At 38.8% G+C, this 18661-nt stretch overlaps 2 protein-coding genes across 3 annotated transcripts; one reads left to right on the forward strand and one right to left on the reverse strand.

Annotated features, from left to right (window-relative positions):
- Positions 1 to 8505: 8505 nt before the first annotated feature.
- gucy1b2 (guanylate cyclase 1, soluble, beta 2) lies at positions 8506 to 14205 on the forward strand. Its single transcript, XM_057361948.1, has 15 exons — positions 8506 to 8618; positions 8790 to 8863; positions 8933 to 9027; positions 9689 to 9849; positions 10318 to 10417; positions 10552 to 10742; positions 10882 to 10993; positions 11162 to 11265; positions 11376 to 11592; positions 11900 to 12220; positions 12366 to 12514; positions 12991 to 13137; positions 13220 to 13374; positions 13627 to 13814; positions 13974 to 14205. Exons 1-15 carry the CDS (start codon positions 8616 to 8618, stop codon positions 14183 to 14185), a joined length of 2229 nt encoding a protein of 742 aa, XP_057217931.1. The 5' UTR covers positions 8506 to 8615; the 3' UTR covers positions 14186 to 14205.
- A 1074-nt stretch (positions 14206 to 15279) lies between these two features.
- Positions 15280 to 18539, reverse strand: plekha3 (pleckstrin homology domain containing, family A (phosphoinositide binding specific) member 3). 2 transcript variants are annotated; one of them, XM_057361950.1, is made up of 8 exons: positions 18195 to 18539; positions 17703 to 17819; positions 17437 to 17592; positions 17043 to 17179; positions 16771 to 16941; positions 16424 to 16467; positions 16211 to 16320; positions 15280 to 15965 (listed from the first exon to the last, which is right to left on the reverse strand). In XM_057361950.1, the coding sequence occupies exons 1-8, from the start codon at positions 18232 to 18234 to the stop codon at positions 15844 to 15846; spliced, it is 897 nt and encodes a 298-aa protein (XP_057217933.1). In that variant the 5' UTR covers positions 18235 to 18539; the 3' UTR covers positions 15280 to 15843. The 2 variants fall into 2 exon arrangements, with proteins under 2 accessions (XP_057217933.1, XP_057217932.1); XM_057361949.1 differs by having other exon boundaries at positions 16424 to 16470.
- Positions 18540 to 18661: the final 122 nt, after the last annotated feature.

Here is an 18661-nt window from a genome sequence, read left to right on the forward strand (position 1 = left end):
TGTAACTTTTGAACCCAGTGATGTACAAAAATTGTACTCGGCACACATCATGCACTCGTCACGCTTATCGCATTCCATGCGTTACACTAAGACTCCACCCAATACAGTAGCGGCCATCTCAAAAAGTACAGTATTGCGTTTTTTCGCTACAAGTCCTAGAAATTGTGACCGATTGTCACGAAAAAATCAGCTGAGACGATCTTTGGACTGAGCCGCATAGACATGATGCCACATGACGACGCCTATAATAATAATAATTCAAATAATTCAATTATTTGTCAAGTATAGTGACCCATACCCAAAATGTGACTCTGCATTTAACCCATCCAGAGAGTAGTGAACACACGCACAGCAAGTGGTGAACACACGTACACCCGGAGCAGTGGGCAGCTATCACTGCAGCGCCCGGGGAGCAAGTAGGGGTAAGGTGCCTTGCTCAAGGGCACCTCAGTCGTTACCCGCCGGCCCTGGGGATCGAACCGGCAACCTTCTGGTCACGAGTCCGACTCTCTAACCATTAGACCACGACTGCCCCTAAAGTTGACCCAAAAATGTATTGGAGGCTGTAACTCGGCCAATGTTCGATTCATCGATACCACACTTGGTACGTGTCAACTACACATTGGATTGGGGGTCCTTGCCAAAATGGGGAACAGCGAGATTTGAAAAATGTATATTTTTGCCTCTAACTTTTGAAATGTTTGTCAGAAAACCGTGATCTCGGTGTCTACAGATTCCTCGAATTGTGCCGGATCGGGTGAGTACGATTATGTCGCGATTGAATGATCGGCTCATCCGCCATTTTGAAAATGTGTCATAAATCGCGATATATTTTGACCCGTGTGATATATCGCCACAAAATTTGACACGCGCCAACTTGTAGTCCCAAACGTACCCATGAAGTTTCAAGAGATCTCGTGAGATATCACTCTTTTTATATTTTTTATTACCCTTGAACCTCGTGTTGCGCATTTGTACATTTCAATTTGCAAGTATGTGCACAAATAGTGCAAGTATGTCAACAAACGAAATGTAATGTCATTTTAGTAATGAAATAAAATATTGTGATGTATGCAGTGCAACTTAAAGTGGTTTATAATACATGTAAATATATTCAAATAGAATCCGTTCCTCCAATACATTGTTTTTCTGCTACTTTTGCTCTACTGTCTCATTTCATGTTGTGGGTACACTGGGGGAAGTGTGGGCTGGGTGTGGGCGTGTGGGGTAAGTGTGGGCTGGGAGTGGTGAGTACGCTGGGTAAAGCGGCGCAAAGTGTGGGCTTGGCCCCGGTGGTGCTGCTTGCAGCTCTTGTTTGATTTGATTCAGTTACAACAAGTAATAGTATTGAAGACCATACTGTATATGGACAACTTTTAAACAATTTTTTATTGACCACCCACCACATTAAAAGGTCCAACATGAAGTTGTAAATGACAGATTCTTCTCTGGTCCATTTAATACTTGTCTGATCTGACTGACATAGCACAAGACCAAGCGTTAGATTCAGAGAGGGAAACAAACTCTCTTTCTTTTTGTCTCGTTATTGGTGCTGCTAGACCTTAGTGCTGCATTCGACACCATTGACCACAGCACACTACTACATAGACTCGAAAATTACATCGGCATTAAGGGAATAGCTTTGAAATGGTTTAAATTGTAGCAATAAACAATGAGGTGTCACGCAAATCGCAAGTCCAGTACGGTGTACCACAGGGCTCAGTCTTAGGGCCTCTGCTCTTCGCATAATACATGCTACCTCTAGGAGATATAATAAAGCGACACGGAGTTAGCTTTCATTGTTATGCTGATGATACTCAACTTTATATTTCCTCGAAGCCTCATGAAACACAGCAGTTCCATCGAATAATGGAATGCATAGTCGATATAAAAAACTGGATGAGTAACACACTTTTATTACTGAACTCGGACAAAACAGAAGTGTTACTTATTGGACAGAAAACCGCCATACGTAACAACCAAGAATACTGCTTAACTATTGGCGGATGTTCCATAAAACCCTTATCGTCAGCTAAGAATCTTGGCGTTCTATTCGATAGTAATCTGTCATTTGAGAGCCATGTCGCCAACACCTGTAAAATTGCGTTTTTCCATCTTAAGAATATATCTAAACTACGTCATATGTGGTCACTGTCAGATGCAGAGAAGTTAATTCATGCATTCATGACATCAAGACTAGATTACTGTAATGCACTGTTAGGTGGTTGCCCTGCAGGCTTATTACAAAAACGCCAACTGGTCCAAAACGCGGCAGGTCGAGTTCTTACACGTACAAAAAAGTATGAACATATTAGCCCGGTTCTGTCAACCTTGCACTGGTTACCTATAAAGCACTTTAAAATCTTGCTTATTACCTATAAAGCCCTACATGGTTTAGCTCCTCAGTACTTGAGTGAACTCCTCTTGTATTACAGTCCTTCACGTGCATTACGCTCTCAGGCGTCCTGTCAGTTGGTAATACCTAGAATTTCAAAATTAAGTGCAGGTGGTAGATCCTTTCCCTAACTAGCACCTAAATTTAGGAATAGTCTGCCCTGCACTGTCCGGGAGGCAGACACACTCTGTCAGTTTAAATCTAGACTAAAGATGCATCTTTTTAATCTTGCATACACTACACTTCCATAATATAAATCCTCTGAGGGTTTAGGCTGCATTAGATCAACCGGAACCAGGAACACTTCCAACAACAACTGATGTACTTGTTGCATCAAAGAGTGCAGAACAGTACTCTACTCTCAGCCAGTCTTGTCTCATTGTTCCAAGGTTACCACAGCGAGCAGGATGCAGTTCATGGCCAGACCTGATGGTAGAGCAGAGAATGGGAAGCGGCGACCTGACAAGAGCTGAGTTGATATAGCTGGATAAAGATGGATGTGGCGACTTGACACGTCTTCACTACAAAATTTCAAATGCTATTAGATTAATAATGATAATCTTAAATCTATAATTTACCTTATTAGTAAGTTTATTTATTTTTAGTTTAGCCTTGTTGTGCAAGCACTGTCGAGCTTGTGCAGAGGCAGCAGCTTTTGCCAGAGGGGAACTGGAATCCCCTGGTTGGGCCTGGGTTCTCCTGAGGGTTTTTTTCTCGATTGGAGTTTTGGGTTCCTCGCCACCGTTTGCATACTGTTTTGCACTATTTGCCTGGCCGGGGAACTGCTTTAGAATTTTAAAGTTTTACTTAATTAATATTGCATATAATTTATGGTCTGTTTAATATTTGACCTGTGTTTCTCTTTCCTTTATCTTAAATGTGTGCTTTCACTGTGCGTGCGTGTCTGTGTGTGTGTGTGTGTGTGTGCATGCGTGCGCGTCCGTGTGTCTGCGCGTCCGTGTGTCTGCGCGTCCGTGTGTGTGTGTGTGTGTGTCTATGTCTATGTGTGTTAGTACGTGTGCATATTGTGTGTGTGGAGTGTTTTGTATGTGAGTATGTCTGTCTTCTGTGTTTTCACCGTTTTTCTTGTTTTTACAGGTATAACTTTAATTGTTTTGCTTATAGTCAATATGTCTCTTGTACAGCTGCTTTGTAACAATGAAAATTGTAAAAAGCGCTATATAAATAAAGTTGAGTTGAGTCTCTGCTTGTATTTTCAAAGCATAAATCCGGTCTGTCACCTGTAATAAAACTCATTTGCTGAACTGAGGATGTGAATGAGGACAGACAAGGTCAAGGCCAAGCGCTGGTGGAGGCTCTACTGAGACATGATTAACTGATATTACATTCTGTGCACTAGGCCTGTATTCAAAATGTTTTTCCTCTTTCTTTCACTCTCTCTCTCTCACACAAAAACCAAGGCATGAAAATAAACACATGGAGAGTTTTGATCAAATTCTCCTTGAAGAAAGCATTTCTATACACGCAACCTTGAACATACTCATATCCCTTACCCTTAAAGGCGGGGTAACCGATTTCCGAATTACGCTTTAGACTAAAAATTTGGTGATTTGAACATCAACAACGGCTAAGAGAAATCGGACACCCCGCCTTTAAGACAGCACACAGTAGACGAACTCTGTTGTACGGGGAAAAAAACCTTTTAATGAGTCTGTCTTTCAGGCGTGTCCAAGGCTCAATCTGATGGAGGACAGACAGAGCAGGGAAAGAAAACTGTTGTAATGAGAAGAATGAAAAAGGCATCCTTCTAGATTCAGATCCTGAGTCCTTGCTCTCTTAACCTGCATTCATATCATCTTATGGCTAGGAAATTACTTTATGAACCAATAAAACACAATTGCTTTCCCTCTGTCGGATCGTGTGTGTTGAGTCTCATTTATGTCTCATACATTTTCCCTCTGAAATTTTTTTTCTAGAGCCTTTTTTTGCGTTCGTAATGTATTGTCACTAAAAGCACAAAGGTCTAAAGCTAGCTATAAGTGTCACTTTGGAATCAGGGTCGGACCATTGTACCTAAATTCAACTTCAATATCAACTTTTGTACATAAAAGATTGATATTCCATTTGTTTGGCTTGTTAGCAACACCTTAGCAACCACTCAAAATATCTCAGCAACCACACTGTAATGCCCTGGCAACCATGCACATCACCCAGAGCAGGGTTTCAGATTAAACCCAGAGATTTTACAGAATAATTCACATTTAAATATCGCTGCTGTCCTTCTGAAACCTTGTATCTCCATATTTCATGATTTTACTTTTTTGCCATAAATCATTATTATTAGTCACCCTTTATGTTTGAAACTTGGCTTTAAAAATATCTAACCAATAAAAAGTAAAAAGGGTTCGTCAACTTTGACAACACAGTATTTAATCATTTTAAAAGTACAATGTTTTTTTCCCATTTAATGAAAAACTGTGAACTTCGACATGCGAGGTTTTTATAAGGACATTAAAGATATGTTAGAGTAGAAATACTATGGATTCCATTTCATTCCAAAAAAAAAACTGACTTGACTAAGACCGCCCAAATGTATTCGCATGCTTGTTAATCGACATCACGGAGCGTTGAATGTTGCGCCATCTTGGGAGGATGGCTGCTAGCATGTTCAATGCAGTGTTTTGTTTTTCTAGTTTAATTAGGAAATACAACTATGGTAGGCCAGTCTTGCTGTGTTAAAAAACTGCAATAGCATTACGCAGAGTCATTCAGGAAAAGCCCATGGTTCTTTCACTTTCGATTTCTCCATATATCAAACAAAACAAGCAACGGTACATATCAAAACAATAATAGCAGTGGAGTATTTTCCTCCCAAGATGGCGGCGCCACAGCAACATGCAACATAGGGCGTGACGTCAGCTTCACATTTTCTATTGCTTTGGAACCTGATGTTCCAAATATGGTAAGTATTACATTTCCGTCACACGCTTGCAGTATTCGACCAATCACTATGCACTGGTTAACTGGCCAATCATAGCACACCTCGCTTTTCAGAGCGATGAGCTTTGTAAAAATCTGCACGTTTCAGAGAGGCGGGGCAAAGAGGAGATACAAACATGCACGGTATGTGGAAAATACAGCATTTTTAAACCTTAAATCGTGTATACACATTGCATTACATCTAAAACAAACGATAATATTCGTTTTACCCATGTCATATGACCCCTTTAAAAGTGACAAACAGGTTGTGCATGTGGAGTAATTACATCACGGCATAGCGTGTATCTGAGAGTCTGAGCTCAAGGTCTCAATGCAAATGATGGGGGGGGAGGGGCGTTTTGTTTCCAGGGTCCTTGGACTGAACAAACAAAGCCCTTATGGATTGAATCTGGTGTCCTCAATCCCTTTTTAATGATCTGCAATATTTTTCTGTCTTGCTTGATATGCGAATTGCAATCAATTAATATTTTCATTTACGTTTATGAAACTTGCCACCTGAAATGCTCTTTTCTGCACAGGTGTTTCATTTCAGCTGGGAAAGGTTGACTTTTTCTTTGAATTAAGAATTTAAAGCATTTATGCAGGCTTTAATTTGAACTGGTTTAATTTATTAACAGACCTTATCGTAATATTAATAATTTACAGTTCTAACATTATATGAAACATAAAAATCTGTGTGCTTGGCAAAAATGTTAACTGCATCTTAAAAGAAACTCATAAATTATCTCGCAATAAGTCTTAATTAAAAATTACCCTTGGAATTATTTACATCTGAATTTTACACAACTGCACACACACAGGAAAACAGCACAAAATACATAAATTACCAATTTCATCCGTAGATGATTGTGAGCTGATCTGAGACCAGCTGATCACAAACCGACACACGCAATGTAACACTGCTGTGGAAGTAACTCATTATTGCCCTCTAATGGAATCTGAAAGCAACAGCAGATAACAAACTATAAAATGTTTTGGTCTTAACATCATGAACAAGAGCCTATCCTTAATAAATAACATTGTCGTTTACATATTTAATATAATCTACAAAAGTAGGCACACATTTTGTTAAGTTAATTTGTTGAAAGGTGCAAGTAAACGAATGTTTTTCTTTGCAGCACTTTTCTCATGTTTGTGTGGATGTCCTGAAATGGAGGAAAGTCCAGAATTTTGCAGACCTTACAGAAGGAATTCGCAGGCTTCTGGTGGACCTTTGTGTTTTACGCCATTCCTGATGATCCTGTTTGGATGGTGTCTTGTGTTCAGAAATCCACCCTTCTTCACGCATCTCGGACGTTGATCTGTGCGACGAGATTTCCACTAGACATAACGTTACTGGATCTCTGGGGTGCTCTTGTGTTTTCTCAGCTTGCACGTTGCAAGACATGCTCCAGAGAGTAGGTTCACAGAACATCTGAGGAGAGAAAACAATGACCTCGTTATTTTACTGCTCTTTGTGTACAATAGATAATAGATTATGTTGTCATTGAATCCTGTTCCCCATAAAAATGTTTAAAGCTAAAAGGCGTTATCGACCTAATAGTGGCGCTGCGCAGACCGATCGGCATATGACATCATCAAACTATCGCGAGAGTAATTAATTAAAAGCGTAGTTTCACGCGTGTAGTCGTATAAAATGGGTTAATTATCAAACTAGTAGCCGACATACATGCTCAAAATATGACAGTAGCCTATAAAAATATTTGGTCTAAAATCTCAAACGCCTGTGGTTTGGTCTTGTCTGGCAAGTGCTGAGAAATCAAGTGCCACGTGACATCGAGCTCTCTCTCTCTCTTTAGTGTACTGTGTAGATCAATTCTTTATTGTGTAAAATAAAACACGTTTTTATCGGTGGTTTTTATTTTGGTTAAAATAGAATACATACAATTAAGATTTTAGACTGCTTTTGGGCATTAATTCTGACAAAGTTTTAATTGCAAACCCTCATAAATGGATATTATTTCTAGATGTTTGATTTTAAACGAAATAATAATTAAATATCGACAGATTTGAGACGATTGAGAACGCATGTATAAAATGCTCGCTGGTGGTTCTGATTGTTACGCGAATAGAAATTCCAGCTGCCTTAATACCTTTACTTTAAAAAGGAGGTTGAAAGAGCAGAAGTTGAAAAATAATTGACACTTACCTTGATTTAGTCTTCTTGTCGTCTGTCTGTTTGTCTGTCGAAGTGAATGTCGAGGCTCTCTTTGCCACGCGCAGCTTTTTATTAAACGAGTTTAGCACCTGTAGGTGGATTTACTCCGCAACTGACAATAACTTGTGGAATAAAAAAGTCCCTCTACAGCGTCGTAAATGTCTTAAAATGCGGTCTTAAGGATGTGCATGCAAACGCTTTTATTGGCGTTACCTGCGGAGTTTATAGTCGAGGAGTTTCCACGGAAATTTCCCGGATCTTACAAAAGTTTAGGATTCCTATACTGTCTCTTAAAGATGGGGCATATAAGATTATAGACATTAATAAGTATTCCTACATTCTTACGTATATAAATATTAAAATATGACGTTCAATTGTTAACACAAATAATTACTGTTTGTTGTTGCATCTGTTACCCCGTTAACTTTCCAAATTGTTCGAATTCAAAAACGTAATTCAAACAACAATGTTAACCTATATTTTGTAAACATCGACTATTTTTAATTAAATAAAGAATTAGTTCAATATATTAAGAATAATTCTGTTTCACTCTTGCCTCCCAGTCCGGTTTTGCACTGTACTTTCCAGCTTCTGGAGGTAAAAGTGAAAGAGAAAGCAGTTTTACACCTGCAGTGCAACAACAATTAACAAGGTTATACGAAAGTGCTTGATTTCGTTCAGAACAATCAAATAGTGACTGATGGGGTATTTTAGAATATGTTACTATCTCAAATCTGATAATTATGTGAAAAGGTTCTAACAAATACAATGTAGTAAAACATAGGAAATAATATTTTGCCTTGAATCTGAATATTGAAAGGTTTGTGTGAGGGTAGTATATATACATTTGAAATGAAAATCATTGCTCCTATTAGGTCCTAGTAGTAACTTCAAAACTGTGCGTGTGTATGGTTCTCTGTGTGTATTGTAGGAGGGTATGTGTTGTGTTGAGTGGGAGTGTCTGTGTATGTAGATTGATCTGTGTGGGGCTGCATAATCTATAGACCTCAATTTAAAGGGTGTCTCCAGTTGCTCCAAATCACAATTAAAAGCTACACATGTGAGTGTAGAAGTATCTGAGATAACAACTGCATTGAAGAAATGGTAAGTGCACTACTTTAGTAAATATTGTAGTTTTATTAACAGTGCAAGACAAGTCACATACATTTTTACATTTACAACATTCACATATTCCATGCTGGTCAATCATGTACAGCAGCAATTGTATGTTGTGGATTCCAGTTGTTGCAAATGAACAGTTTGTTTTTCTCGTAGTACGGCTTTATTAATACTTGTTTGAAGTCACTGGTCATTGAAAAGTTCGGAGACGAAGCATGGGAGAAATTGAGGTCAGTAAAACACAATCCAATAAAAAGTTTTTCTTTGGTGTTTCAATAACAACAAAAAATCTTTCCTAGCTTAATGGCTGGAGTCCAGGACACGTTTATGACCTATGAAATTTATGACGACGCCATCACTCTTCGCTTAGTGCAAGAGGCTTGTAAAATGCTAGGTGAGCATCACTGCCTATATTTTACATCTTATGATAACAATATACCTTGTAACCAGTATTTGTTAGATCTGCATATAATCGGGTTTATTTGCATTTCTCTGCATGTGTCATTATGTGCTTTTTTCTCTTTTCCTTTCACAAAGTTTTATACTCTCCTTCAGATCCGTGTATAGGGGCTTTGTCTGACAGAATGTGTTACTTTTTAAAAAGTCCCTTTGAATGGACCCACTGTCATTGAATAAAGAGATGATAAGACCAGATAGAAATAAAGACCCTGAAAGCATCACGGCTGAGCGTACCAACCTAGTATTCACAACGTCCTTGGAGACTTGTAGACATTGATCAAAGTAGCAGAGAGTGCTAACAATGTCCCTGCTGAAGATATTCCACTGAGATCTGGGCAGCGCGGTGGCTGATGTCCTAACCTGTCCTCCAGCCTGCCCCTGAGAGCAACTGGACAAGGACAGGTGTGAATCTCTGAGTGGGTCACACCTGAACATAGCTCATCCCGAAACAACAGTAGTTGTGGTTGCAGCATGGGAAACAGTTAAGGGTTGATTTATAAGACAGCTGGGCAAAATTTGAATTGAATGAGCAAAATGAATTGCTCAAATTTAATTCTTCTGATTTGAAGTTGATTTTTTTATTTGTCCTCTTATAGATGTGTCGTCTGAGGTGGTTTTGAAGCTGTTTGGAGAGCACTTCTTCAGCTTTTGTAAGATGTCGGGATATGACACTATGTTGCGTACGCTTGGTGGAAACCTGGTGGAATTCATTGAAAATCTTGATGCTCTGCACAGTTATCTGGCATTATCTTACGAGGTCAGATTCTTCTTAATACTATAAATAATGATACAACAAAAAATGTTCATAGTTTGTTTTTATTCAGTATCAGTTGAAGTTCTGGTGCAAAACATCATCTATAGTAAAAAATGAGAGCTCTAACCTCTATTTGTGGCTCTTTGGATTCAGCAAACTTTTAGCAAAGAACCATGAAGCATTTTTCATTTGTGTATATACATTTATTTTGGAAAAATATATATTTGATTTTTTATTGATTATTGAATAAAAATATAATAAAAAATACATACAATTACTTATTTACTTTAATAATGTAAATAATGTAAAGTAGAAGTAAAAGTGTATAGCAGTTATATTTTTACAATGATTTTACATAGATTTTGGTTTAATGTTGACACAGTGCTTTGTTTACAGAATATGAATGTGTATAAAAAATGAACAGTGTTGTATCTTTATTGTACTTTTAATGTGGCCTATCTCTCTGTTCAGGCAATGAACGCACCATCCTTTCGTGTGGAACGGATGAATGATGGCCGAATTCTCCTTCACTATTATTCAGACAGAAAGGGCCTCTACCATATTGTGCCAGGTAAATCTATAGATTAGATGAGGTTTATTATGTTCAATACACCTCAGATTAACATAAAGCCATTCATTGTTCCACATTTAGTACCTCTGATTATGACCACTTTGTTTTTTGTTAACCCCGTGACTTACATTCAGGCATTATCGAGGCTGTGGCAAAGGATTTTTTTGACAGCGAGGTGACCATGACAATCCTGAACCAGTCAGAAGAAGATGAGCGCACCGGAAAGAAGGAACATGTGGTTTTCCACATGCTGCAGAAGGACAAGGTGTCCAGAAGAAAAGCCCAGACGATGCAGAAAGATGAGGAAACTGGGGTTGACAGGAAGGTATGTAAGAACTGTGATATTTTATACATTACCTGTTTTTATAGTAGAAGATGCATTAAAGTAATGAGAATTTGGAGGTTAAAAAGGCCCATTTTGTACTACAGAGAGTGTGTAAACGTAACAACTGATATATTAACAGGACAAGCAGGAGGCAGTGAAGAAAATGAAGGACAGGTATGCCAACCTGCAGTTGTGTCCAAGGAAAAGATCTCCATGGGAGATAGTGAGGAGCATTGTCATGCTGGGCCAAGGTTTGATGGATTTACTAAAACTGTGTTTATTTTCATTTCACAAATTCAAGCCTCTTTAGTCAAAATGTTCATCTCAAAAAAAACATATGAAATATATTTTACAGATTTTAACGTTACTCGAGTGTCCTCACAGTACATGGGTTTACGTTTGTGTCTCTTCCTATCAAGGCAATCTGAGAACCTCATTCACCCCCAGCTACCCTAACAAACTGTGGATTGAAGAGCGAGCCTTCTGTAATGCCTTTCCATTTCACATTGTTTTCGACCAAGATGTAAGGGACCCATGTGTTTTTATAGTATAATGATTTAAACATTGTTTAGCTTTGAGATATACATGAAATCCCTTTGAGGCTATAGAAACAATTTTGAACTTCCTGTTCAGCTGGTGGTAAAGCACACAGGTGTGAACATTCAGAAGTTTGTTCCCGGACTGCAGACAGCAGGTATTCGCCTGGATGAATACTTCACCATCGTCCACCCAGAAGTCATCTTTAACATCCAGAGCATCAAGAAGTTTATCAACAGTCAGTTTGTGCTAAAGACCAGGAGGGAAATGTTACCAGAGGTCCTACAAAACCAGTCGACGCTCAAACTGCGTGGTACAGTTTCTTTGAAAGTCAGCTGCAATAAATATTGTCGCAAAAGACAGATGTTTGAAGATGTTCTTAATATTCTTCTTGAATGTTAGTAAATATAAAAGACAAAACAAAGGTTTGATTTAATCGCTTATTGCTTTTTATGACTTGTCAGTGTATGTTTTATTTGGCATCATTAAAGCTTATTCAATGGCAATATTTTGTCCATTGGTCAAGTTGCTTCCTAGTGTATTTGTATTTTCGAAGGCCTTGAGAAATCCAGTATATATATATATAATAATCTGCATGCATATGTGTCTGTGTGTTGCAGGACAGATGATGTGGATGGAGTCACTGAACTGCATGATCTATCTGTGCTCCCCTAAACTACGAAGCCTCCAAGAACTGGAGGAGAGGGGTCTTCACTTGGCCGACATCGCCCAGCACGACACCACACGAGACCTGATACTGCTCAACCAGCAGAGGCTGGCCGAGATCGAGCTCTCAAATCAGCTGGAAAGGAAAAAAGAGGAGCTGAGAATCCTCTCACGCAACTTAGAGATCGAAAAGCAGAAGTCAGAAAAACTTCTTTATGCTATGCTGCCAACACATGTCGCCAACAAGCTTAAAGAGGGGAAAAGGGTAGAGGCAGGTAATGAAACCAAAGGAACACCAAGCAGAACGATAACATCCATAGCCAGGTTTTAATATACATTTATGCATTTGCTTTTTTTCTAAAGCAACTTGCATCTTCATGCAGTTTCGTGCCTTTGATTGATCAAACGTTTTTGCTACAGGTGAGTTTAAAGTGTGCACCATCCTCTTCAGCGATGTGGTCACGTTCACAAACATCTGCGCAGCCTGTGAACCCATTCAGATAGTCAACATGCTGAACGCCATGTACTCCAGATTTGATCGCCTTACAAGCGTTCATGGCGTTTATAAGGTATGTATGTGAGATCAGATGTACAAAATTATGTGGTGGTACTATAGAGGTACATTCATGGTATTATAGATGGCTATTGGATCATGGTAATGAATTATATTATCATATTCATATTTCATGGTGTTTAAAGGGAAAGTTCACCTTCAAAATGAAACTGAAATGTGTTTATTTACACATACTCTTGTCATTTTAAACCTGTAATTGCAGAAGAAAGAAAAGCACACAAGAGGGTGTGTAAATAATCACAGAAGTTTCATTTAGAAGGTGAACTATTCCTTTAAGTGGAACCCCAGAGAATACCGTGAATGACATGTCATAAATGCATACACAATGTTTGATATCTGTGTAGAATAAAGTAAATCCTTGATAAAACTCATATCAAAATCTGAGAATTGAATATTTAAAGTAAAGAAATAAAGGAAACACCTGAAAAACTTCGGAAGCGACCACTAAAGCTCTAAATCACATGACCTCAGGTGGAGACGATAGGTGACGCTTACATGGTGGTTGGTGGCGTGCCCGTTCCTACAGACACGCACGCAGAACGGGTGGCAAACTTTGCCCTCGGCATGAGAATCGCTGCGAGGGAAGTGACCAGCCCCATCACAGGACAGCCGATACAGGTGCCAATCCCGTTTTTGTGTGTGTCTTGACAGCTGAATGCGTGTCTGTGTCAAAATTAACATGTTTATTGTCACACTGTAGATCAGAGTGGGACTTCACACTGGTTCGGTGTTGGCCGGTGTGGTGGGTGAGAAGATGCCACGCTACTGCTTGTTCGGAGACACGGTTAACACAGCATCCCGAATGGAGAGCCATGGAGTCCCAGACCATATACACCTGAGTCCTTTTACTTACAGGTGAACACCAGTCACTTACAGCTGAATGGCTTTTGTAATCAATAAATATTTATAAGATAATAAAATATTATTAATATCTTAAAATAATGAGTTAATATCTTGAAAAAAGGATTGTGCTAGATTTATTTAATATAGTTATGGCATCAATATTAATATGTAACAAATTAGCATTGAGAATGTTAAAAAGGCAAAGTATCCGAATATAGATACAAACAACATTCAAGAGCTTTGCACATTGTTTCCCGTCCACAGTGTGTTAAAGAACAAGCACTATGAGATCAGTGAGAGGGGTGAGATTGAGGTGAAAGGCAAAGGCCTGATGAACACATATTTCCTACTTAAGAATCTGCAAATGACTGATGAGCAGATCATAGGTCTGGTCGATGGAGAGACGTGCGTATACCAGGATGACCCAGAAGATGTGACGGATGACACGAAGGGTGAGGAAACTTTACAATAAAAGGCTAATTAATGATTAGTAAATAGATGAAGCAGCATTACAATGCCTCGATTTCTCTAACAAACCATCTGCCAAATGTGTAAATGTCAAAAAAGGCAATTTTTTGTTAATGCACTGTAGTTTGATTTTCTTTTCACAGAGGAGACCCCCGAGGAGACACGTGATAACGCTGAAGAGGGAGAAGTGGTTGTAAATGGGGAAAATAACACCTCGGCCCCATCCCTTCGTCCAGACAACCTCACTCCAAATCAGTTAATTCAGTTTGACATCACACCTGCATACGACCTGGAACACCTACCAAATGGGCTTCATTCAGAGAATCTCAACACTAAATTTTGCTCTATTCTTTAGAAAGACATTTGTACGATGTTTAAAAACATGACTTTATATCCAGTCTGCTGTTTATGAGGGCCAGTACAACATCCACAAAAATAAAAAACTTGCAACACGTGGCGTCATGTTCTCCATCCAGGGTATTGTACAGTGTTTAATGGCTGTTTTTCAAGGGCCGGCTGGGGATTTCTGCTTTGTGGACATCTGGGAAAGGCAAGCCTCCATGCACGCTGAGTCCCAGCTCTCCCCGTGCACCTAGCTTCATTTGCACCTGCTGGTTGCCTGCCGGCGACGGGCAGCAGTAGAATGATCCTGCTGGGAAAGCTAATTTCCCCTTGGAGAAATTAATGGCATGTTATGGACTGTTTTCATGTGGAAATCAGATGACAGATGTCCAGAGGAATTGTGGATAGGTCAAACATACGTGTTTGTTTTTGGTCATGTGTGAGTTGTTTTTGATTGTATAGTCGGGTCCATAAGTCTAACTGAAATGAATAAGAAACATTTAAGATTCTATTTCAAGGTCAATAAGCAAAATAAAGTTTGAAACATTGACTATGTTAACTGTACAAAAGGTCAAATATCTTTCTTTCAAAAAGGGTCCAAATAGGTTTTCTTTTCTTGAATCATACAAATAACTTGCAGAAAACTAAAGAACATGCTGTCACTTAAAACAAAAGGGTCAAATTTTCAATTTAACTGTACACTTTAAATTGTCATAAATGCCTTGGGTTCTAACTGTGTATGACACAAGAATACCGCTGCTGTCCCGATGAAACCTTGCATCTCCATATTTCACAAATCATTATTATTAATCACCCTTTCTGTGTGTCACTGGGTTTTGCAAATATCTAACCAATAAAAAGTAGTAAAAAAGTGCTTGTCAACTTTGTATTAAATAATTTAAAAAGTACAGTGTTTTTCCATTTCCTGAAAAACAGCAAATTTGGACATACAAGGTTTTGGAAGGACAGCAACAATACGTATTTAATACCAAAAAATAAAAATGGCAACTATATGAACATATTTCATATGTACTATTACTCTTACATTCGCTTCTAATGAAGCAAACATGCTAACATCAAATAAAATAAATAAAATCTTGCTATATCTTTTTAATCTTTTTTCCTAAACATTACAATAGTGAATGATCAAGTTCCACCATGCGAAGAATTAAGGCAAAAACAATTCTGGGGGAAACTCTAGTAACATAAAAATAAATAAATGTATTTTGCATCAAAAGCAAATGAACAACATCGCATGCTGAGTGAATAAAAAAACAAATCGTCAAAGGTAATGTCAGCACAACCTCTTGGCACATTAACAAAAACCTTTTCTTCAAGGTTCCATTTCACAAAGGCAACTGCACAACACGTCAGGAATCCAGTACAAACATCTTTAACTCTTCACTGAAGGGATACAGCAATTATTATTTATCACAAAATAAGACAAAAACCTTAGTAGCGACAAGGCAAACAAACATTTTAAAAAATCTGCAAGAGTATAAACATCCAAACCAGACTATTGTTTTTCTCTCGTTGTTTGTTAAAGTGCAACCGAATTCTTCATAGAAACAATACTGTGTAAAATCCCACTAAATAACGCTGCAATCTTTGACTGCATAGCAGTACGTGCTTTACTTTTTCCCCGTCTATCAATCCGCTGCCTCACGTGGTTCAGAGGGAAAGGTCAGATTCCGGGGTGTCAGTTTCCGAAAGGAACTTTGTGTTCGTTCCAACCTCTTCTGGGATACTAGGAGTGGAGTCGCCATTGACGTTGGATTTGTGAAACATCAAGCCTTTAAGGGACAAACACAATATGCAGTGAAAATCTGTCCAAACGCTCCAGACATCCCTTTACAACAAACACAATATTAAATATCTTTAATTATCTTTAATTAATAAAAAATACGGCCGGTATTCATTCAACAGCATTCAGTGAATAAACGAGAAGAAAATTTGGTAACATGCTGAATGTTTTGGTGATTCAGGCCTTGATCTGTTTGTGTGGGCAAATAGGTACAAGCATGTGTGTGTGACTCACGTTCTGTCTCTTCAGACCCTCTGCCGCTATGAGCCTCTGTATCCGAGCATGTCCGTGTGCGCCTCTGGGCGGACTTCTGCAAGGCCACACACTCTTTAGGTAAACCCGTCCTTGAAAAAAAACAGCATCTGTAATTATATGCACTCAAAACAATAGCAGCATAAGCTGTCTATACCGAAAACAAGACGTGTGTCTCATGTAAACATTTCATACCTTTCAAAGTTATAGGTGCCAGGATGGCTGATTGAGCGCTTCATCTGCTTGATACAGTAAATGAACAAATAAAACGACTTAAAATATAGAATCACCTGCTAGGTATCTTATCTTCGCATTTAAGATTATGTCCGGGTGATATAACAAAATTAAAAGAAAGAACTAAGCCATTTGCTTAACGAGAGCAACATCTAAAGACATGTTTTTATGAGATTTACCCAAATTATTGGGTGACTTCTAAACCATTTTAAACTGTCATATTACAGATGTATATCGATATAGAGAACGGAAATATCATTTTTATCATAAAAAAATACAAATGATATCAAGGAAGTATGTGTCTTTACCCGGGACATCTGGACGGGAGAGGGGGACACGGGTGACATATTGGAATCAGAGGGGCTGGATTGCAACATGTCAGTCGTGAACTTTGAGTTGGCAATTTTCATACATTCTTCCAGTGTTTTGATGAAGGTTTCACAGGTGGCACTCAGTAATGAGGATGCTTCGTTCCTCGTCTGGAAAATGAAAGACAAAACGGTTTTAAAAAGAAGATCCCTCTGATGACAACCACATTAAGCCTTTCTGTCAAACCCACCCAACTGCACTATATACCAACCTCAGTGTTGGTCACCGTACACACCCCTTCCTGGTCCACTGACTCCTGAATAGTGTGAACCTGCTGCATTAGTAAGTCACAGTAGAGACGCAGCTCGGACATCTTGGTTTTCAGCGATTCTGTGGTTTCTGTTAATTCTGCAGATACATCATTAGAAAAGGAAACAAGGCTGGTAATGGGTCTCAATACGATTTAGAAGTCAACCAGAAAACAAGCTCTCAGTATATAAAAAGCCTTTCATGTCTTGTTCTATGAATTTCCCATTGGGGATTAACATCATATATGGCCCATATAAAGTGCTACATATTTTACTGTGTGTGTTGTCTGTTGCTATGAGGAGAGCCAATAAAAGATCATATAAAACAATAAAAATACAAAGATAAAAAAGACACACCCCTTTCTTTTTTGGTTCTATTGTCAATAAGTCCAGCTTTGGAACTCCCCAGAGCCACCAGCCACTTCTGCCTCTCCGCCGCATTTACAGCCTTAACATAAAAATGCTGCTCTCCCGGTATGATCAGCTCCAGACGTGTGTTGTCAGTCGGGTGAACTGGTGCAAACACAAGGAAGTCCTTTTACAGGAATTCATTGTTTGAAAGGAAATGCATCACCGAATACACAATAATGAACTCCAAGTGTGCTTGAAAAAGATGATCTCACCTTTAATTTCACATACTGACATCTTAATACTGCCTTTGCTGCCTTTGCATACATCATCTTGCGAATCGTAGTATGAAATAATGCCATTATCCAACACAAACCATCTCGGCTGCCATCCTGTCACAGAACAGATTGTCATGAGATGTTATCATTATCATATCATAAAAAAGACAACTTTAATTTAATTTTCAGTTTTGTCATTTTGAACTGTATGCCATGCTGCTTGCTTGTTACAGTCAGGTACCATGTCACATGACAGACAAGGAAGTTTGACAGATGACATGTTTGGTTAAAACTGTTACTATGGAAAGCATACACCAGGCGTGAAAAAAAGAGGAAATGCATGAAGCAATACAGCACAAATGAACGAAGCTATGTTATGTGAAGATATCAAACTACATTCTGTGCATGCTTGCAGTGTCCTGCCTGAGCTCATTCAACAGTCTTTAAATGTCACTTTTTCATTGCCAAATGCCAGTTCATTTACCCTACCTGTCATATAGTTTGTCCATTTGTAGAGTACTCCTTCCATTGTTCCCCGAGAAAAAAAACAGATGACAACTCTTTAAAGCAGCTTCAACAAAGCTTGCACCAGGCAGCTGCTTGTTTGCCCCCTTTACCGGATAATTAGCATGCTAGCCTCCAGGCTAACTCAAAGATCTCCAGGTAATGATCTTCATGGCAAAAGGTCGAGAGATTCGTAAAGAAATTACAGAAATATGTTCTTTCACAGACATTTCTGTCAAGGTAACGGGCTACGCATGGTGGCAATTTGTACTAAAGGGAGACGGAGAAAGATTAGAGATGAGATCATTCTGTTTACAGACTGAAGCGGAAGAGGCGTTTTGTTTAGCAATGATTTTTTCCTGTATAGCCCATCCACTCTACCATTAATTGCAATCCTGCCCGCTAGATGTCGCCAAATAACTGTTAAAATTACACCGTAAAATGAATCTAGA

This window comes from Triplophysa rosa, linkage group LG20, assembly GCF_024868665.1.
Source record: "Triplophysa rosa linkage group LG20, Trosa_1v2, whole genome shotgun sequence".
Taxonomy (NCBI): Eukaryota; Metazoa; Chordata; class Actinopteri; order Cypriniformes; family Nemacheilidae; genus Triplophysa; species Triplophysa rosa.